A 20,457-nucleotide genomic window follows, 5' to 3' on the forward strand; every position below is an offset into this window, starting at 1 on the left:
TTAGACGCCACTGACAGACGGTGTTACCGAGCAGTGGCGGGATAACCAACAAGCCCTGCAGGGAAACTGGAAGAGGCTATAGCAAGCCTTGGGGTCTTCATAGCCCCAAATTGACATCGTATAAAGAGTCCAATTTATTAAAATTTGTAGTTATCGGCAACAAGTTTGTATTTATAAATAGAAAGAAATCATTGTTAAATATTTTTAATACAGTAAATCTGCGCTTAATAAAATCGGAAAGCGTTATTCGAGTCGCCAAGCCTCACAGACGTAGGATTAAAAATGAAACCTAGCCATATCGCTTTCAAAGCAATTTTCTCGCTCCAGATCTCCTCAAACAATCCGTGTAGTATGGTCTCAAGAGGGATTATTCTATGACAACAATTTTTTATCTGGAATTAATATTATAGTTGGAATTGTAAATTTTTAAACATATAACATTTTTTTTTTATTGTTTAAGTAAAACAAAGTAAAGTATGTTCTTTTTTTCATTTAAATGAAACTAATATTTTTCGGATAAACTACGCGTGATTTATTTTTGTAAAAAACTACATACTCCCGACGTTTTGGTTACTTTTCAGCAACCGTGATCACGGGCAGACGAGATGTGTGTATGTGAATAAAACTCGCGAAAATCTTAGATCATAAAATATGTTTTATTACTATACGAAAATAGTGTCAAATCTTTGATAAATGCTTTATTTTATTGCAATTATTTCACAATTTCCTTTAAATTTTCCAAACATTTATAAAATTTTTAAAATAAGCAAAAAATCGCAGCATTCATTCTTGATAAATGAAAATAGTTGTCGGATAGAATCGTTAAACGATTTGACGCTCAGAAGAAATTCAGTTCGAAATGAGTGTATTTAAAAATAAATAATTATAAAGTACTGAAAAAGTAAAGCACTGATCAAATCACCAGCGTTTTATAAAGTAGAACGTGTAAGTCAAGAGAATAATATAACTATTTCAATTATTATTATATATAGATAAACTTCCAAAAAACTGCCAAAGACATTCTCCAGCGAACAATTCTGTCTTATCAAAATTGGTGAAGAAGATGATTGAAAGCGCATTTAAATCCCTATCCCTGAACTTTTATTTCTTTTCATCCAAAGTTAAAAAGCTATTGATTCTGTTTCACTGAATTTTAAGAATACACCTCTATTTTGCTGCTTTCAAATAATGTTATCTATATAATTTTATAAAAAAAAATCTTAGTATATAACAAAAGCTTATATTAAGGTGAATGGATGTTTGTAGGTTTGTTACACCCTTAAACCTACGGAATACATTTTACAGATAACGAGATCTAAGACTTTCGCGAGTATTCATTTAAATAAAACCAATATTTTCGGATTACTATGAGTATTTTATTATTTACTTCTTTTCAAATATGGTTGGGTAGGGAGAGGAGCTTGGACAGTGGAGGTGAGCGTTTAACGCGCGTTAGTTAGGGGCCCCTTAAACCTACGTCTGGGTCGCAAGTCCCAGGCACTGTTGAAGCTCCACTCCCTGCAACGCGATGGACCCGGCACCCGCACGGTGAATCCATTGAATGCTAAGAGGTTTCGTTTCGTCTCTTTTTAAAAAACTGCAGGTGAACATCGTCTGCCCGTGATCACAGTTGCTGCATGGTATTCGAAACGTCGGGAGTATTTAGTTTTTAAACGCTTTTATACGCTTAGTAATCCGAAAATATTCTTTTTATGACCATTTTATAAATTCTAGTGACATAATTCATACGTATATTACAGTAAAAACATTTTTCATCCGCAATTTTAATAACTGACTGACGTTAAACAAAGTATTATTAATATATATAAAAGAGTATTTTAATTTAATTCTCTTAAAGGGTTATTGTAAAATTGTATGTTAAAAAACCAAAGTTGATGATGCCGAAGACGGGTTGTTGATTAGTTGTTAATTGGTGTTAAGCCAATGTTACACTGTAGATAACATATAGCAGTTGCAAAGATAACATACTGAGAATGTTTTACAATGAAATATTTTCTTCATAAAGTCCCTGTGTTAAATTGGATCACTAAAAACTAAAATCTATACTTAAATAAATAAAACATCGATACGTTTTGACCTTCGCCAAACTTGTGTAATCAAAAATGTATAAATGTAACATAACATTTACTTATAAATGTTTGAAAAAAAAAAACTCATAACCGTTTAAAAATTATTATAAAAAGTACAAAGACTTAAATTCCATTCAAATGAATGGTATTCAAGAGCTGGACTCGTCTGGAAATGACACAGAACAGAACAAAACAAAACAAAAGGTTATACAAGTGAATACAGGCAATATACCTTCGAATTCCAGTAAGATATATTTATACTTTTCATGTATACAACGAAAAATGATGAAAAAACCTTTGCAATCGCAGAGTTCTTAAAAATAATACATACATGCACAATAAAAACCGCAATTGTTATTTTTGTTTGCTAAAAACGGCGGGTAGTTGAACGAAGGTTACTCCCAAGGACATTTGAAATAAATTTACTACCTGGTATCACTTTTAGGTTCTTGCTAAGGAAATGGGATGAGAATTATGTTTGTTTACAGTCGAAAGGGTAACAGATCTTCGTCTTGTACTTATAATAGTTTAAATTTATTTTGATAATAAAATTATTTTGTCCAATATTTACTTTACATCATAAGAATCTTAAGCAACAATAAATTCCGATTTCTTTAAAGTACCAAATAATTTAAATAGCTTTACTATATACACTAAAAATTGCTCAGACTAAATTTGTATAAACTTTTGTTAAAAACTATTAAACTTAAATTTTTATAACAATTGCTGTTAAAAAAGCTATTGTGCAAATATAATGGTCTTTCATTCTCTATAAAACTCAACCCTCGGCTTGAGACGCAAATCCATTTTTATGGTAAAGGGAGCAAACGAGCAGACGGCCTACCTGCTGGGTATAGTCACTGTCGCTCACGAGCATCTGCAACGTGGTGTTGCGGTTCTTTCCCAGCCTTGAGGTGGAGGGAAGGATGGAAGGATGCTGATGGTCCAATAACCATCCTGTCAAAGAGCATTGACCTTGTTCCGAACTAAGAGTCGAGTTTTTTAAATTATCATTTACTATATGATTAATATTATTTACAAAGCATTATTATGATTCCAAACCATAAATTTTGCACACGAACAGAACGTTATTCGTCGTTACGGTCAAAGGATGGCTAAACTATGATGTCCCTTTGTTTCATTAATAAATTAATGAAATTAGATGACAATGCAAACCTAATTGTGGTTCAGTTAGCGTGGAATAATGAATATCTGATGCTTTGTTATTTAGTATTAACGATACTTATCAGTACGGTATAGATGACTGTCATTATCGAGTTATTAAAATTAAGTTAGTTACGTTTGAAAGATTTAAGATTTAAAAAAAAGTAAATAAAAATTATTACAGTGATTTATTTTGTACTGTGCAACCATTTCTACACACACACACACACACATATATATATATATAGAGAGAGAGAGAGAGAGAGAGAGAGAGAGAGAGAGACAGCTAAAGCACTAAATTGTTATCAAGGTTTCAAAGCTAAAATATAGCTCTACATTCAGATTGACAGAATTATATTTCTAATTTATAAAACTAAATAACTATAATTACGGAATTCTTCGTACAATTAATATAACATATATATGGAATCGGTTATAAAATATATTGTAACTCATTTCACGTGCCTTCTATTATAGTACATGAAATTTATTTGTTTTATTAAAATAACAATTCGATTCGTGTTTAAAATAATCCGTACACGTTATGCAATTTATTTTCGAGTTTTAATACTTTTGATATATAAATATACTGCACGGCGCGTAAACGATTTCGTTAGTAACGAAAAAATATACATCGTTAATTTTATCTTTAATGTATTTTTCATTTGCTTCTGGATTTCGTCTATTTTTAATAATGGCGGTGAATCATATACAATAATGCGAGTTCTAAATTTGAAAATGTCTAGAATCTTGTTTCATAATTCATTAAAATATTACTTTATTACTTGTTATATTACTAAATTAATTAAATTAAGAGTTTTCATCCGTTTTATATGATTGCGCAAGCGCAATGAGTCAAGACTCAATATCTCGCTAAAGTGAGTGAAGTCAGAAGTTAAAACATGTTTATCGTTCATTAATATATATAATATAAATTCAAATATAAATATGAAGGAATTAATGGGTGCTGTAATCGAATTTAGTGTAAGCCAACGATTACATACGGTTCAAAGGCTGTCGTGATTTTCCATTTACATGCAACTGAAACTGTGACAGGAATTCGTGTTCAAATTTCACATAGAAAATTCATTTCATAATTTTCATTGATTGAAACACGTTTTCGTCGTCTTTTTATTGAAATTTATTAATAAAATTATTTATTTTTTTAGTTTTCCACTACCAATGTAACTATACTTTTGTTAATGTTCAAAAAAAATCTCAATTTATTTGAAAATGCTCTTTTTAGACTTTTAGGAGCTCAATCAGAAAGTTCTGTCTCTTCATAGGATGCGATTGCCGCTCATTCATTTTAAAGTTTAAAAACAAAGTTGCTATTTAGTTGTTTCCGTAACGGAGAATTTTTACGTCCTAAAATTTTGTTTTTGATTGAAAGTAACAGACATCAATGTTACTTTTATTTTATTTTCATCGATACAAAAGTGATTTTGCCGAGTCATATGTACTTTCTAAGAGTATTTAGATACCACTGATGATAAGCGGTGAAGGAAAACATCGTGAGGAAACCTGGATTAATTATTTCAAGTTATAAGTTTGAAATCGCCAATCCGCCTCGCACAAGCGTTTGTTTAATGCTCTTACTTTCTCCATTTGAGAAGTCGCGTTTGGTCAACAGTGGGCACCAATAGGCTGATGATGATGGTTAGTTTTTTCAAGATTAGATCTATCCAAAAATAATCACCGTTAATAAACCTATTTTGCAATAGTTTCTCTTAATGTAGGCCCCGGAGACGTGTGCATCTATTTCTTACGTATAAAATAGCATCGTATTTTTTAATTATTAACCTATTTAATTTCAATACAAACACAATTTTTATACGAACAATTTATTAAAAGCGAACTTCCAAAAAAATATGACCTCAATTTGCTTCACAATATTTTAAGTCGTCGATAGCTGATAATAAAAATTTCGTCTAGTAAAAACTCACTTTACAGTGACACAAACATCGAAGGTATTCCTAACATCGGTATTCTAAAACAAAGATTGTTGAAAATAAATTAATTAAAAGAAAACATACAACATTGTTCCGTGTAACATAAATTGCTTTTACAAAAGAGGACACACATCAATAATACAAGACAAAGACGTTTTTTTGTTGCTGCCTCAATAATAGCCAACGAATAATTCTCTCAAATGTGGCAGTAGGAAATTAAAGACTGGGTTTGAACGGTAAATCAAACTATTTTTCTAGTTAACAACTGTATTTATTGCAACAGTAGCGATAACGTTGCTGCAATCTTTAATCTGTCCAAAGCAAGATCGTAACAAGGAAATATGTACTGTGGTTGTACATTTCACTTATACATATATAACACTGCAGGTCAATACTTCGTTTGTCTATACATGCGTGTGAGTATTTATAAACTTTTCGCACTTATATGAAATCATATATATATAATACTTCATATATATCAAAGGATAATATTTACTTGCACTTGAAGGGACTGTATTGATATAATATATTGATTTTATCTTAATTATTATTTCACTTTTTTTAATTTATAATAACTCCGGGACACGCTATCAAGCTATTCTTAGAAAGCCCTTTCGTGTGAATACCTACACTGAAAAACTGCATTAAAACAGCTAGTCCAATCTATACTAGTATATGCCGCCGAGTGTGTTTGAATTGACGTCACAAATTAAATTCAACTCGTTGTACTACACCTTAATTGCTTGAATAAATAAGATTTAAAATTAACTTAAACAATACCACCGTAACAAACATAAAACTATTAACTTAAAAACAAATAAAACAGTACTAAGAAGATATAAAATGTAATGAAGAATTACCGTATAACTTGTTGCTTAAAAGTTATTCAAACTTATCATGATAATCTCTCATACATTCTTACATAAACAGACATACGACTATTAATATATATATATATGTATAATATGGTAATAATTATCATTGGTAATAATGGCTATTTACTCTGAAATTTTCAGTGCTATGTGTTATATTAAAAATGATTTAAACAAACGTAATATGATATCCCATAGACTAGGCCATGAGTTTCTAATGGTGCTAAATAAGTCTGCTGTAAAAGTTTTCATTTAAACAATTGCAATGTAACTTTAGAACTTAAAGCTTCCATAACATTTGATGTTTTTCCTATCGACACAAACCTAATACGTGTGAATAATTTTTTAATAAATATCAAATTGTGTCAATATACTTCAAAAAAGAGATTCCTCAAATACGTAAATACGTAAATTTTCACTCCTACTATTAATGTCTGAATGTAATAAATTTATTTCAAAGAAATATTTCAAGCAGACTAGATACGAAGATAAATCTATTTTAGCAAGAAATTCGTTTTAGTAAGAACTAAGCTCTGCTTTAAGTCACGAAAACGTTTTATCGCTTTAGCTTAGCGAGATAACAAAAGACTGAACTTGTAAAATAACTCCTGGATTATCTTACCCCGGGGTAAGATATTGAAAAGTAATGCTACCCGAAAAATATAACACATGATTACATTTCTCCTTTTAAAAGTTTCTTTTTATAATTTTTTTTATATTTATAAAATAAAAAATACATCAAAGAATTTTAGGTGTTAATACTTTTACACTTAGGGTAATGCAACGCAGATTTTCTAGATTAGGACGGTTATTGCTTTAAGTATCTGAGCACATCTGGATTTTATCAGCTATAATTATTTTACGACAACTTTATCAATATTATATGTATCTGTCTATATTATGCACTGTATTATTTATAAATTTTTCTTACGTATTATAGGAAGACGTGAAATTATCTCACATTTCAATTAAATTATTCATCTCAAATTAAATACATGATAATTCAATGTGATTCGCCTTAAGCTTTATGAGACAAATAGTGTCACGTGTATAGCAAATTCATTACGAAACTTCAACCAAACAAATCCATAGTTTCTTTCGTAATTAAGAAACAAATACATATTTACAGCATTTGTTTATACATAACATTAATACTATTTAATTTGGGACTATACAATGAGATCTTGTATTTGCCAGACATTACGTCCGGCCATACCTTCAACTAATTTCATGATTATTTATACAACTTTTGGTACTTACGAACATGGAAAATGATTTGACGACACGAGAAAATGAACCTTACTTTTGCTGTTATTGGAAAAATATATCGTCTGATCTTTTATAGTAGCTATTCACAAGGATACGATACGCATATATTACCAATAAAGAAGACATATAACAAATATACGGCCCGGCCTTTGTCTGTTCGGTAAAATTCAGCAATATATCAAGTGACGTCTCCCAATTCCAAGAATAGTGCCAAGTCATTGATTATCCCAAGTGTTTTACGAGATCAGGCCGTGAGAGCAATCGCTTGACGAGCACCTATAAAGTCTCATATTATTAAGATCGCCATTCATTACAAGTGGAGGACAATTGTCATTAAATTAAACTAACCGAGTCTTAGGACGTAATAAGTTTATTTTATGTAACCTACACGTATTTTCATACGAAAAACTTTCAGCTTCAGTTTGTTAATGAAACATTTTGTTGGTTTAAAACATAATTTATTGTAACTAAAATGTACAATACGATAGTAATATATAAGAACAACATAGTAATATTTATCCTAGAAATAGCACAAACATAGGAGTTTATGAGGAGGGATGTATGGTCTTTTTTCATTGGTTAGGGAACTTGACAATAAGTTTTATTTCCTTAGAATAAAACAAACAAAAATTATCGGGATGGTGTTTAAAGATAAGTCAAGAAAAAAAGCATTAAAACACGATAAAACGTTCATACATCCAACATAATCCTACCGATTCGACATTAATTTTGAATTTAGCAAACATCGTTGCTCTGGAAAATTTTAAATCATTCCATTTTGACCTCCAAGCATACTCATAGTAATTTAGGCGACGGAACAAGTTCCGCTTGATTATTATCGCATGACTGTTGAATACGGAGCGACGCTTGCAATTATTCGGGATTGAAGTATTGCAATGAATAGAATTGTACATAACATTTTGTTTATGTCATAAATCGTGTAAAGGGACACGTTTTAGAAAAAGTAATTCTAACTTAACAAATATTTTGAATAACAAAGATTATCTCTTTCTCTTTTCGGCTCTCTATTTCTGTATTATTTTTGTTTGTTTGTTATTTAAAATCATCCACTTGTCTTGTCACTTACATTTATTTAAAATTTTATATATAAAAATCCTATACTTTATAACTTGTATTAGATAAAAATATAAATATATGTACTCGATAATTTAAAGCTAAAATATTTATGACAAAAGAGCCTATTACTACCTTAATACATCGATTTTACAACTCAATAAACATCAGTTGCTACCTAAAACAGTAGTATAAAACCTACTCACTAATCACTAAGCGATTACTTAATGCAGCAATAACAAAAGAGTGTTAGTTCGTGTTTGTTCCAACAGATAAATTCATCATCAAACCAAAACGCAATAAACATTTTACGAGTTTACAGCGAAAATATTTTAAATAGACATCGGGAAAAGAGGAAAATCCATGTTTATATTACCAATAAACGTTACTGAGAATTCGTTGAACGTAAATTCGTGATTTGATATTGGCCATGTGTATTTTTTTTTTATATCTTTTGATTTTTGGTATTGCTTTAAGCACGGTACGCCATTAACATCTGACCACATAGTTGTTAATTAAACACTAAACTGCTTTTTTGGTCTGACTGCGTCGACTCTAAATATACGCTGTATGTTTGTATATCACATGGATTGTATGTATCCTACCTCAGAAACTTTGATACATTACAGTTCGCTTTGAACTGTACATAACAGTTAGCTTTGAACCATGACAGTATCAATATTGATTTTTGAACTATTGGTTAACATAAAACGGCGCTGCATATCAAATTTCAAACACAGATGAAAAAACGAATCCTTTTCTGAAGCCCAAATAAAATTTTCACTGCCTCACATTCTGTATTTGGGTCTATTACTTTGTATTAATAAAATATATAGCAATGAATACACACTATGTATATAACGGGCAATTTATATATTGATAAATGAATGAAGCCTTACTAGAAGTAATGCATTTCGTAGCGAGTCAAGCCTGTGATGCATTACATAAGCGAATATAATATTTGGGTTTTAAAAACGATATCCAATCACTTTCATCAATGTAAAAGCTAGATTAAATACTTTACTTTGATGAATTTTATCCAATTATTCTTATAAAATTTTAATTTTACTTCAATTGATTTGGTTTAATATGTAAGGTTTTTATTAGTGTTTCTGTAACTCTTTATAATATTGTATTACTAGTGACATAAAGACATCTATCTATACATTAAGACTTATTTTTCATGATTCCGTCAGTATTAAATTTTATCAAATGTATTATATACGCCGTATTTACAATGAATTTTCTCTCATTTTATTACTTTATGTAAAATAAATGTTTATGATAAATAAGTACTTTTTAAAAGAGATATAAAATGTATAATATTATTAGTACAGCAGACACGTGTTGATTTAGAATAGTTTTTTTTTAAGCTCTCATAAAAAGTTGGTTCTTTTAAACTCGTTATTATGATATTTTTTATATCAATCCTTAGTACGAGTTTGCGACGTCAAACTAAACGTTTTGCTCGAATATTTTTTTTCATATATTCCTATATAATGACATTGACGTAGATTGATAAACGATCAGCGCTAGAGCAGGTGGTGCTTGGTTGTACTATGCAAATTAAGTCCATACTGAAACATTGCGCAAAAAATATATTTCCATGTAATATGCTTAACAAAATAACTTTCAAATTTTCAGCATTATAATGTTTATAATTTAGCTATTATGATTTTTATATCTGTTGCTCCTTGAATTGAGATCATAATCATCATCATCATCAGCCTATAGGAGCCCACTGCTGAGCAAAGGCTTCTTCTCACATGGAGAAGGTTAGAGCATTGATCCCCACGCTTGCTCAAGACGGGTTGGCGATTTCAATCTTATAATTTGAAATTATAAGACCAGGTTTCCCCACGATTTTTTCCTTCACCGTCCGTTAGTGGTGTCTAAATACTCTTAGAAAGTACATATGACTCGGAGGAGATCACACTGGTACTTGCCAGGTTTTAAACCCGCGCCCTCACGTATGACAGGTGGGCCTTTTAACTTCCAGGCCACGTCGACTTATGATCATAATCAACGTTTCTACTAATCGTTTAAAAATAAACTCAAATATAAATTTATACCTTAGTTCGCGCTTGAGGAATGCGTGCAATGCTTATATTATTAATTTAATAATCTTACCTTAACATTATCAATGAAATTAACGATTTCTTAGACATGACCTTAAGGTAATTTTGTTGAAGTACATTTTTTTTTTATATATAAAAGGTGGCAAACGAGCACACGGCCTACTTGATGGAAGATAGTCACCGTCGCTCATGTACGTCTGCATGTTGTGGATGTGTTGTCGAACTTGATTGTGGGAAAATAAGAGGAAAGGGTGGGAGAAGGGAAAAAGCAACCGGCGCTCTCGCTCATCGGACGAAACGAAGTCAGTAAAGGCTACTTAAAGCCGATCTTCTGTGAGAGGGTGGTACTTCCCCGGTCGAACCAGCCCATATTCGATCTGTAGTCGTATGACCACAGTTAGGCTCTACCGCCAATAAAACATTTTAGTTAGTGATAACATTAATTCATTTTTGTACAGAAACATTTACTTCAATAATTTTTCGTCTTACAAATAAAATATAATTGTAACTGAACGGCGCTGTTTTTGGTTGTTTTACGGCATGTGGTTAGTAATATGAAATACGTTAAAAAAAGAAATTCTTGCCATGAATACAAGAATATTTCAAATTTTCCTTACCCTTAGTCACCTGCAGGTGTGTTTTATTACCTTTGGGATTCTGGAAAGGGGACTTTATTTGGGAAGGGAAAGGCCAGAACAATGGTATTAAATTAACAAATGGGGAGACATTGGAATTATTGCCTGAGATGTATTTTTTTATACTAAATAAATTAGTTACAATTAAATTTCTAATTAAAGGCAAGTATAAGGCTAAGTAATATAATTAATAATTATATTTAAAATGAAATAAACACTGAAATATTTTGACTAAGATAGCACAGTTAACTGCATGTCATAAGCAACGGATATCGCAATCATATTGAAGGTAGTTTAAGAAGTGTATTTGAGTATCACTCTGGACCAAACGAATAAACGGAATATATAATTTATATAATCTTTCTGAAAATTTAATTCAACATTCTGTAGATAAGTTATTGATGAATTTGATTAAATTACCAAAATGTTCGATGAACCGTAGTGAGAGAGGGATATTGAATCACTAATTAGTTTAAACAATCAAACAATACGATTGTAGATATAATAATTAAATATTTGATATATATATTATAATATATATATTATAATAGACATATTTTAATAGACACATTGTTTTTAGATTTATTGTCAATCGTCTGAAAATCGTTCACAATAGCAAAAGGAATATTTTTTTTAATAGTAATCAAAAATAATATACACTTAGATATGCATCTTAGCATTTTTTATCTATTCGTTCGAAAAAAAGCTCTCTGTGCCAGTTACGTGAAGACATTTCTGCGTTATAGGTACCTAATCGTTTTTTTTTTTTGTTATGGCTCCCATTTTCCGGTCCTCAGATTTAAAATAGTCGTCCAATGTATTTTATTTTTTAAAACCACCCTAGATAACTAGGCTATAGAACAGAAATATACCTTTACTCGATCGTACGTCCGGTTGCCTATATCATCTCCATGGTTAAGTAACCTGAGTCCCCAGTATAGCGTCCGCTCGCTTCGTTCAATTAAATTTTGCTGTATTTGTCATTGAACTATATAAAATATTTATTTGTAATAAAATGTATAAAAAAACTGTTTTTTTTTTTATTGTAACGCTTTCGCCGATACATATTTAGGGGAACTTAGGATTTTATTTTAATTAATACTAATTAGTAAGCAAATAACATATGATTACTTAGCGTGAGTGCTATATGATCTTTTAAAAAAGTACTGTTTAGACGGAAAAATATTTTAAAGCCTGTGTCACAGTGAAATTGCATCTAGAGGAACTAAGATTAAAAGTTGTACTATTTATTTATCTTAGAGCATTTTCATTTAAAAGTTTATTAATTTATCACCCAATACTCGCTTTTAAACCTTATAATTTTTATTTGAAAGAAATAAAAATATAATATAACAATTTAAAATTAATATATTTTCTCTTTTATATAAACAGAGATGTGATTATAGAAATGTATATTTTTGAAACGATCCATATTTAGAAATATGATTACAACGAGAAACAATTAAATATAAGTTTTAAATGTTAGACAATCTTGCAAATAACACTATTGTATCTAAATGACCTAACTCTATCCCATAAATCCGATAGGATACGCACTTGTTATATCTAAAGTATTCAGCGTTAAGTGAAGAGAAAAATCTTTCTTTGAATGTGAATAAGATATCAATAACTTTCAATATTGTGTTTGAAGAGATCTTTGTCACAAAAAACTCATTTTCCCTTTGGAACATTGAAAGAAAAACCGAATTGTCATCTGCTAAAAATTACGTGGATTTATTAAAAAATGATGTTTTTAAAGTACAATATATCAGAGTGTTAAATCAAAATGATTTGCTTTCTATATATAACTGTTTTAAATTGCTTATTTCAAAATAAATCGAAATATTATCAAGCTATCTTCAAAAATCGTTCGTACGTATTTGATAAGATACTTTATATTTAATACAAAAAAAATAATAATCACAGTAAATTCGTCGTCTCACTTAACAGATACGTAATTCGATTCACACAACAGCATTGAAACATTCTGTTAAATTTCAAATCCAATCATGATAAAGACGGCTGTATGCAGAGCCGTATTACTGGGCTTGACTTCGTCAAGACATATGCGGATCCAATTTGCCTAAAATATTACTTTTTCTTGCATTAAGAAAATTACATTTTCAACAACTCTACAGAATTGGAAATGTGTTTATTGTCTCAATATCTAGATCTTAAAAGAGATATTATGTTTTGATATCGTTTTGGTTTCGAGAACGACGGAGGATGTTATACCAATCACTATTATATTGTTCCCGACATTACCGACCCAGAAAATAGAAATTTATACATACAAATATATAAAGGTTTTTAAAATAAATGATTACGACATCCCAAAGCAGGTTAGTCACAATACCACATCAATTTATAAAATAGTAATTAATAGAAGTAGCTCAGAAACGGAACGATAAGACATAATGTTGCTTTTGAAGCTACGTAGATAGTTATTTTAATATGTAGGCAGTATATAATTAGTTGGATTTTTATGCAGCCTTATTAGAGCTACAACGTTACGTTAAAAGGCTTTTACATTCGAATCAATTACCATCAGATTTCGCTCGATCAATCTTAATTGAACTAGCTGGCTTGAACAAAGGATTCGTTGTGAGAAATCGGGTGTGTGAAATGTATGATAAGGGTGTGAATACATAAATTATATCATGTATAGATGATGAAGGGTTGACTGTGGTTGATTATACGGGAATATCATAATAGTGAATTATTCTCGTGCGATTTATTTATATTATACATTTGTTCAGCGAACATATAATTAAGATTCAATTAAGATCAATAGATATTGGAAATTAGATATAGACGGGCGAGAATTCTTTCCTATAGTGATTTTTCTTAATCATATTAAAGAAATTAATTTTGAATTATTTTTGTTGTATGTCATTTAAGATATTTTATGTTTAAGTATATATTTTGAATGATGAAACGTAAATTAGCTTAAAATATCTCGTAATATATCTCACCTGGATGTAGCAGGTTGTTTAAATTTAAAATTCGTGATAACGGAAAGATAGTTTAATTTTTAATTCACACATTTCCAGAAATAAGGTTTGAAATGTTTCGTAGATTTTAAAGTTTTACCTATAATTAAATATGACCAAAATTCTGTTAATAGTCGTGGTGGCCTGGAGGTTAAAAGGCCCGCCTCTCATACGTGAGGGCGCGGGTTCGAAACCTGGCAAGTACGAATGTGATCTTTACCGAATCATATGTACTTTCTAAGAGTATTTAGACATCACTGACAGACGGTGAAGGAAACCTGGTCTTATAATTTCAAATTATAAGATTGAAATCGCCAACCCGTCTTGAGCAAGCGTGGCGATTAATGCTCTAGCCTTCTCCATGTGAGAAGAGGCCTTTACTCAGCAGTGGGCTTCGATAGGCTGATGATGATGATGATGAAAATTCTGTTAAACTGCATTAATAATTTTCAAGATTATCAGTGTCTGTTATCATGAGATATTTAGCTACATCTGGATTTATTTCTGAATTAAATAAAAAAGCAATCGAAATGTTGTTGATGCGTAACGGAATCAATGTTGAAAAACTTTAAATCTCATCTCTGCGTAAACTATCATGAACGGTCCAGAGAGAGTGTGGTTCATATATACATATTTTTAAGCACAATTTTATTGTGAAAGTAGCTTTTTAAATTAAATTTAGTGTACACAGGATTGAATAATACAACGGTACACGCTTAGGATTTACGAGTGAGTGAACCCGAGAGAAGATAATAAAAAAGCTCTCCTTGGAATATGATCTTTTTTATATTTTATTTCTATTATAAAATGAATGACATTAAACTTAAATTATCCCGAGCGTACACATGATTTTATGCATGACCTTTTTTCTTGATTAGAGAAATAAGTATGTATGTACTTATATATATATTTAGTATTGTATTATTAACATTTTAAATAATGTTATAATATATTAAGCGTCGCTATTTAATAAGAAATAGAATTTATTAAAGCTATATTTACCTAGTTTATTTTATTTATCAATGAGACCATGATATTCGCATGTTTAAGATTTCTTAATTGCTGTTTAAATACTTTATCTTGTACGTATCTTTGAACAGGCTTGGCTCTGTTTTATCGTAATGTACCTACATAGTTACATTGGTTAAGTACTAAGTTGAGACAGCTGTACAAATACTTTCCCATTTATAATACTATTGGATTTTAAAATGGTATTAATTAATCTTAGTAATACTTAGTTTACGTTAGTATTACCAAAGTTTATATAAAATTTCTAACATCAATCTAAACTATCTCGTTGTGAATCAAAGTTATAAAGTTTAAGACAGCTGCTGAAGATATACGACTTTAGAGCTGGTTGTCTCGAACTTGGAAAGTATAAAAACGAAGCTTTAAGTAACCTACAGTATCTAGTTGTATTTTTCTTGACTCATTGGATAAATACGTTTGGATTGTGTAAAAATTAAAATTCACAGTTGCTCTAAACACTGAACGTTCGGATTTAAATGAATCTACAATTTTTCGGATGACTACGCGTATTTTATTATTTCAAAAAACTACATACTCTCGACGTTTCGATTAATTTGCGGCAACCGTGATCGCGGGCAGACGAGATTTTATTAGACGAGACGGATTTATTGTGATTGTTTGCTAGTTTTTTTGTATATTTATTTGAAATATCGGTACAATGCTAAACAATAAATAAAGTAAATTTATAAAACATTTTTTGCATCAGGGACGTAAAAGAAAGAACTTTTCTTTTGAGAAAAGCTCAATAGAAGGTATGAATTGTTAAACGAGCGAAAAGTTCTCAATCAAGTGATCATTACTTTTGGTAGCAACATAATCTCTTTCCCTGTCACTCCTAGATTTTGCTATTCTATTGCGAAAAATAATTGAAGTCTCCAGATTTCTCCAGCATTAAAATCAAAATCATTAAAATTACATACAATAGCGAATGTTTTAGAAATACAAGTCTATTTAAAAAATTACACACTAATTGTATTGTGTTTAAGAATATGCAATATATATTGTGTTGATAAAAAACCTTGACACTCGTCCGTAATTTGATATCTTTAAATTTCATAAAAATATCAGTTCTTACTTCTAGTAAGTTACAAAAAAGGGACATTCTTTTGTTAATAACGTAACATATTTCGCTATATAGTAATGCTAATCTACTCCGGTACTGCAGTACCAAAATTATTTCATCGCCTAATTTATATTTTCTATATGATTGACAAAATATTTTCACGCCACTAAAGAAATCAGTAATAACGAAGTTATGGTCTTTGTCCACAGATAATATGAAGAAGGGGTGATTTATATACGACGGCACACTCATAAGGGCTCCAATATTTAATCTCACACGTAAATATGATATCGAGTGTCAGATAGCTAAATCACAAAATGGAACACGACGATTGGACTGATTACTTCGGGGTTCAATACAATATATCACAACCAACAATACGAACGGACTCCAAATATGTTGATGCACAACACAAAATAAACACTAGTTTCATTTTCAACACGACGGAAGTGACGGAGTTTTATAAGAACTTCACCAACGACGATTACTGCACATCGAACAATTCACATTCATATTTAAATGTTACCTGCGAGTTTCCTATAAGTTATGCTGAGCCTATGTATGGGTAAGTAATATTTTCTATTGCAAAATTATATTTTTTCTTAAAAAAAATATTCTTTTAAGTAATTCCAAGGGCATCGGAATACTCGCAGAAGTCTGTTATTAATGCAACATTTAAATATTAATTTATTGTAATAATAAATAATTAAATAATCAGAATAAAATATTAGTATGGCTGAGTAATACTTTTCTATTTAATTTCAGATACATAGCACCGTTTCTCCTCGCGACTACAATTGTTGCGAACACTCTAATAGTTGTGGTCCTTTCTCGACGTCATATGAGAACTCCAACAAATGTTGTACTTATGGCCATGGCATTGTGCGATATGTTCACCATGCTTTTCCCAGCACCGTGGCTATTTTATATGTATACTTTTGGCAATCATTACAAACCACTGAGTCCTGTCCATGCATGTCAGGCTTGGCATTATATGAATGAGGTAGGTGATGCAAAATGAAGTTTAAAATACTACAACTATTAGGCTAATTCAAGATGTATCTTACTCGTAATAATTGGTCAGTCAGGCCATCAGTCATATATTTAACTAATTCTCCAATACAGTTCATTTTTATTATTTTTTATTATTATTATTATAAAAAGCTGATATTTGTATCACCGATGATTTTTTTGTGAAATCTTTGTATCAATTGGACCTTCCTAGAAGCAATTGGATAACATTGAAATATCTCAAACAAAATAGTATGGTATTCTGGTTTTTATTATATTATATTGTTTAAAGGTGATCCCAGCAATGTTTCACACAGCAAGTATATGGCTCACTCTTGCTCTAGCAGTTCAGCGATATATCTACGTTTGTCATGCACCTGTAGCTAGGACATGGTTTGTATTATTTTATTATTAAAATGTGAACTTTAAATCCATGCAAATAAGAACTAGATTTCTATGGTTGTTTTTCCTATAAAACAATTGCAAAGATCTGTCCATCTATCACCAGGCTGTATCTAGTGAATCATGAAATACAAATGTAAAAAAAAATAATTAATGAAATAAATATCGAAGTGGACTCGGCCATCTTATTTTTACAAATTGATACGTAATGCTCAGAAAGTCTTCGTGCTTCAAGCCGACCTTTTGGCTTAATTTATTTATCATTTTTCAAATGAAGCTTCTATTTTAGATATTTTTTTTATAAAAAGGATGAATAAAATATCATTCTGAACAAAATTTGCAGATGACTCTTTACTTACTAAGTATAGCTAATAACTCTTAAATTACGTTCTTCTGAAATAAAATTAACACACAGTTATAATGAAATGAAACTATATATAGCGAGTAAATATAGAAATAAAGCCTAGATTACTAAACTCACAAACCTATTTTTATATATTCATTATCAGGTGCACAATGCCTAGAGTCAAGAAGTGTCTGATTTATATCGGCGTAGCAGCCTTCCTTCATCAGCTACCCCGGTTTTTTGATCACCAGTACATCCCCCATCTGACCTACTGGCGAGGGCATATGGAACACGTTTGCGAGGTAAGAGCTTTGAAATGTACCTACGTATTCACAAAGTAAATATTTATTTGATTTGTTTCATTAAAAATATTTCTTTCCTCATAGGTGGAGATAGCGCCCTGGGTGAAAACAATTTCTCTGGATGCGTACTTCATCACCTACTTCGCATTCAGAGTTCTGTTTGTCCACTTAATACCATGTACGTCGCTCGTCGTTCTGAATGTACTGCTGTTTCGAGCGATGAGAACAGCACAAATAAATAGACAAAAATTGTTCAAAGAAAACCGAAAGTCAGAATGCAAGAGACTCAGAGATTCGAATTGCACAACCCTTATGCTCATTGTTGTAGTCACAGTTTTTCTCATGGTAGAAATACCAGTGGCCGTTGTGACTATACTACATATTATATCAAGCACAATCGTTGAGATTCTGGACTACCATATTGCAAATATTCTGATATTAATAACGAATTTTTTTATAATTGTTTCCTATCCTATAAATTTTGCTATTTATTGCGGTATGTCGAGACAATTTAGGGAGACATTTAAAGAATTGTTCATTAGAGGCGCCGTCACCACTCGTAACGGAGGTTCGAGCAGATATTCACTAGTTAACGGCCCTAGAACTTGCACGAATGAAACAGTACTGTAAAATGTAAATAAAAAAACATGTTTTATAGTTAAATAATTGTATGTCGTTTGTCTATTTAAAGTTATAGACATATCAATAAATTGATATATAACGTTCATAGATGACGCTTTGTTGGTAGCTTTGTGTTTATGAATTATTAGAATATTAAACGATTTATTGTAATATATATATATATATATTAAGATACTTTTCCGTGGCTTATGGGTGACATTATCTAGACTTATTACAGTATGCATAGTTTTAGATTTGTATAAAAGATGTCTATGATAAACTCGCTTTCAAGCCCTTAAATGGTGAGCCCCCATTTAGGAAAAGTATCAAATGTAAATAGAAAATTTTCATGTGCTTTTAATAGTTTATGTAAATAAATTTGTTAAGTTAACTCGAGATTATTGTATAACTGGTTTATATTAATATAGATTTATATATAATATTTATGTTTTGATTATAAATGTAAGTTTCTTGTACACTTCAAGAAGTGTTTATTTAGATAGGAACACTTACATTTTATATTGTTGTAACTGAAACATTGCAAAATCAAATTTGTGGAAACTAGGTGCATTATTCTAATAAAAATATAATTTAACATTGTCTTTTATTATACCCTGATAAAGTTATTGCACAAAAAAGTTAGCAATGGAAACTGGCAACGATATTTTAAGTAAATATTAATTAAAAGAACCTGAGTAAGCGAGGTTGGACTTGTTGGACTTTAAAAATATTAATTTCGAAAAATGCAAATATTATATGACAAATATTTTTGAATGACTCAACTTTACCCCTACATCAATTATCTCCTAACATTTTATAGCGATTATTCCTAGCCATTTCACTGCTCTTCAAGACACCTGGAGATACTCCAGTAGATATTAATAGATCATGATAGACTCACCTTATCGAAGGCTTTCTTCCCTGTTACAATCCAACAACATTATACCTAAAACATAATTAAAAATGTCAGATAAAAGAATAATATATATAATGAAATTTAAGACTTAACTGTCAGATTAACCTCAATTAAAGTAATCAATTTTGTTTGCTAAGTTGGTACTTCATATTTTCTGTATTCTAAAACAGTTCCACATTGAAGGGCTCTACATTTATTTTTTATGACCCTTAACATTTTTCAGTACAAACACGTCGCTGTGTAATTAAACAGCTGCGTCCGTATTTTTATTATAATTGTACATTTATGACTACCTTTTATGGTCATTGTCAATAAAATTAATAAAGTACTAAAGCTATTCCATAATTGAACCTTTGTTTCCTTCAAAAATAACGGCTATTTTTTTCAATGTTTGCTGACATACTTGAAGTAAAATCAGCCAAACATTTGGTGACCAGGAAAAAGGATTACATTCCTCTCTCCCCCCTTTAATAGTCATTGCTAAGGGGGTGTTACTATAAAGTTATTTGGTGGTATTGTCTCGATGTAATCATAAGTTTAAAAAAAACTATGGCACTATAAAAAAACATGGAATTTTTTATCTACTAGTCAACATAACAACCTGATCAGATTTTATCTATATCGATAATAATTAAACTAA

General features: G+C 30.3%; 1 protein-coding gene across 1 annotated transcript in view; it reads left to right on the forward strand.

Moving 5' to 3' along the window:
* Window positions 1-19,496, forward strand: part of LOC116775720 (sex peptide receptor) — a 136,505-nt gene extending 117,009 nt beyond the window's left edge. Inside the window, exons 2-6 of the mRNA XM_032668688.2 lie at window positions 16,429-16,784; window positions 16,985-17,222; window positions 17,523-17,623; window positions 18,142-18,280; window positions 18,365-19,496. Coding sequence (XP_032524579.1) covers window positions 16,537-16,784; window positions 16,985-17,222; window positions 17,523-17,623; window positions 18,142-18,280; window positions 18,365-18,910 — 1,272 coding nt within the window. The 5' untranslated portion in view covers window positions 16,429-16,536 and the 3' untranslated portion in view covers window positions 18,911-19,496. The remainder of the gene's footprint in view (window positions 1-16,428; window positions 16,785-16,984; window positions 17,223-17,522; window positions 17,624-18,141; window positions 18,281-18,364) is intronic.
* Window positions 19,497-20,457: the final 961 nt, after the last annotated feature.

Source organism: Danaus plexippus, chromosome 27, assembly GCF_018135715.1.
Source record: "Danaus plexippus chromosome 27, MEX_DaPlex, whole genome shotgun sequence".
Lineage (NCBI taxonomy): Eukaryota > Metazoa > Arthropoda > Insecta > Lepidoptera > Nymphalidae > Danaus > Danaus plexippus.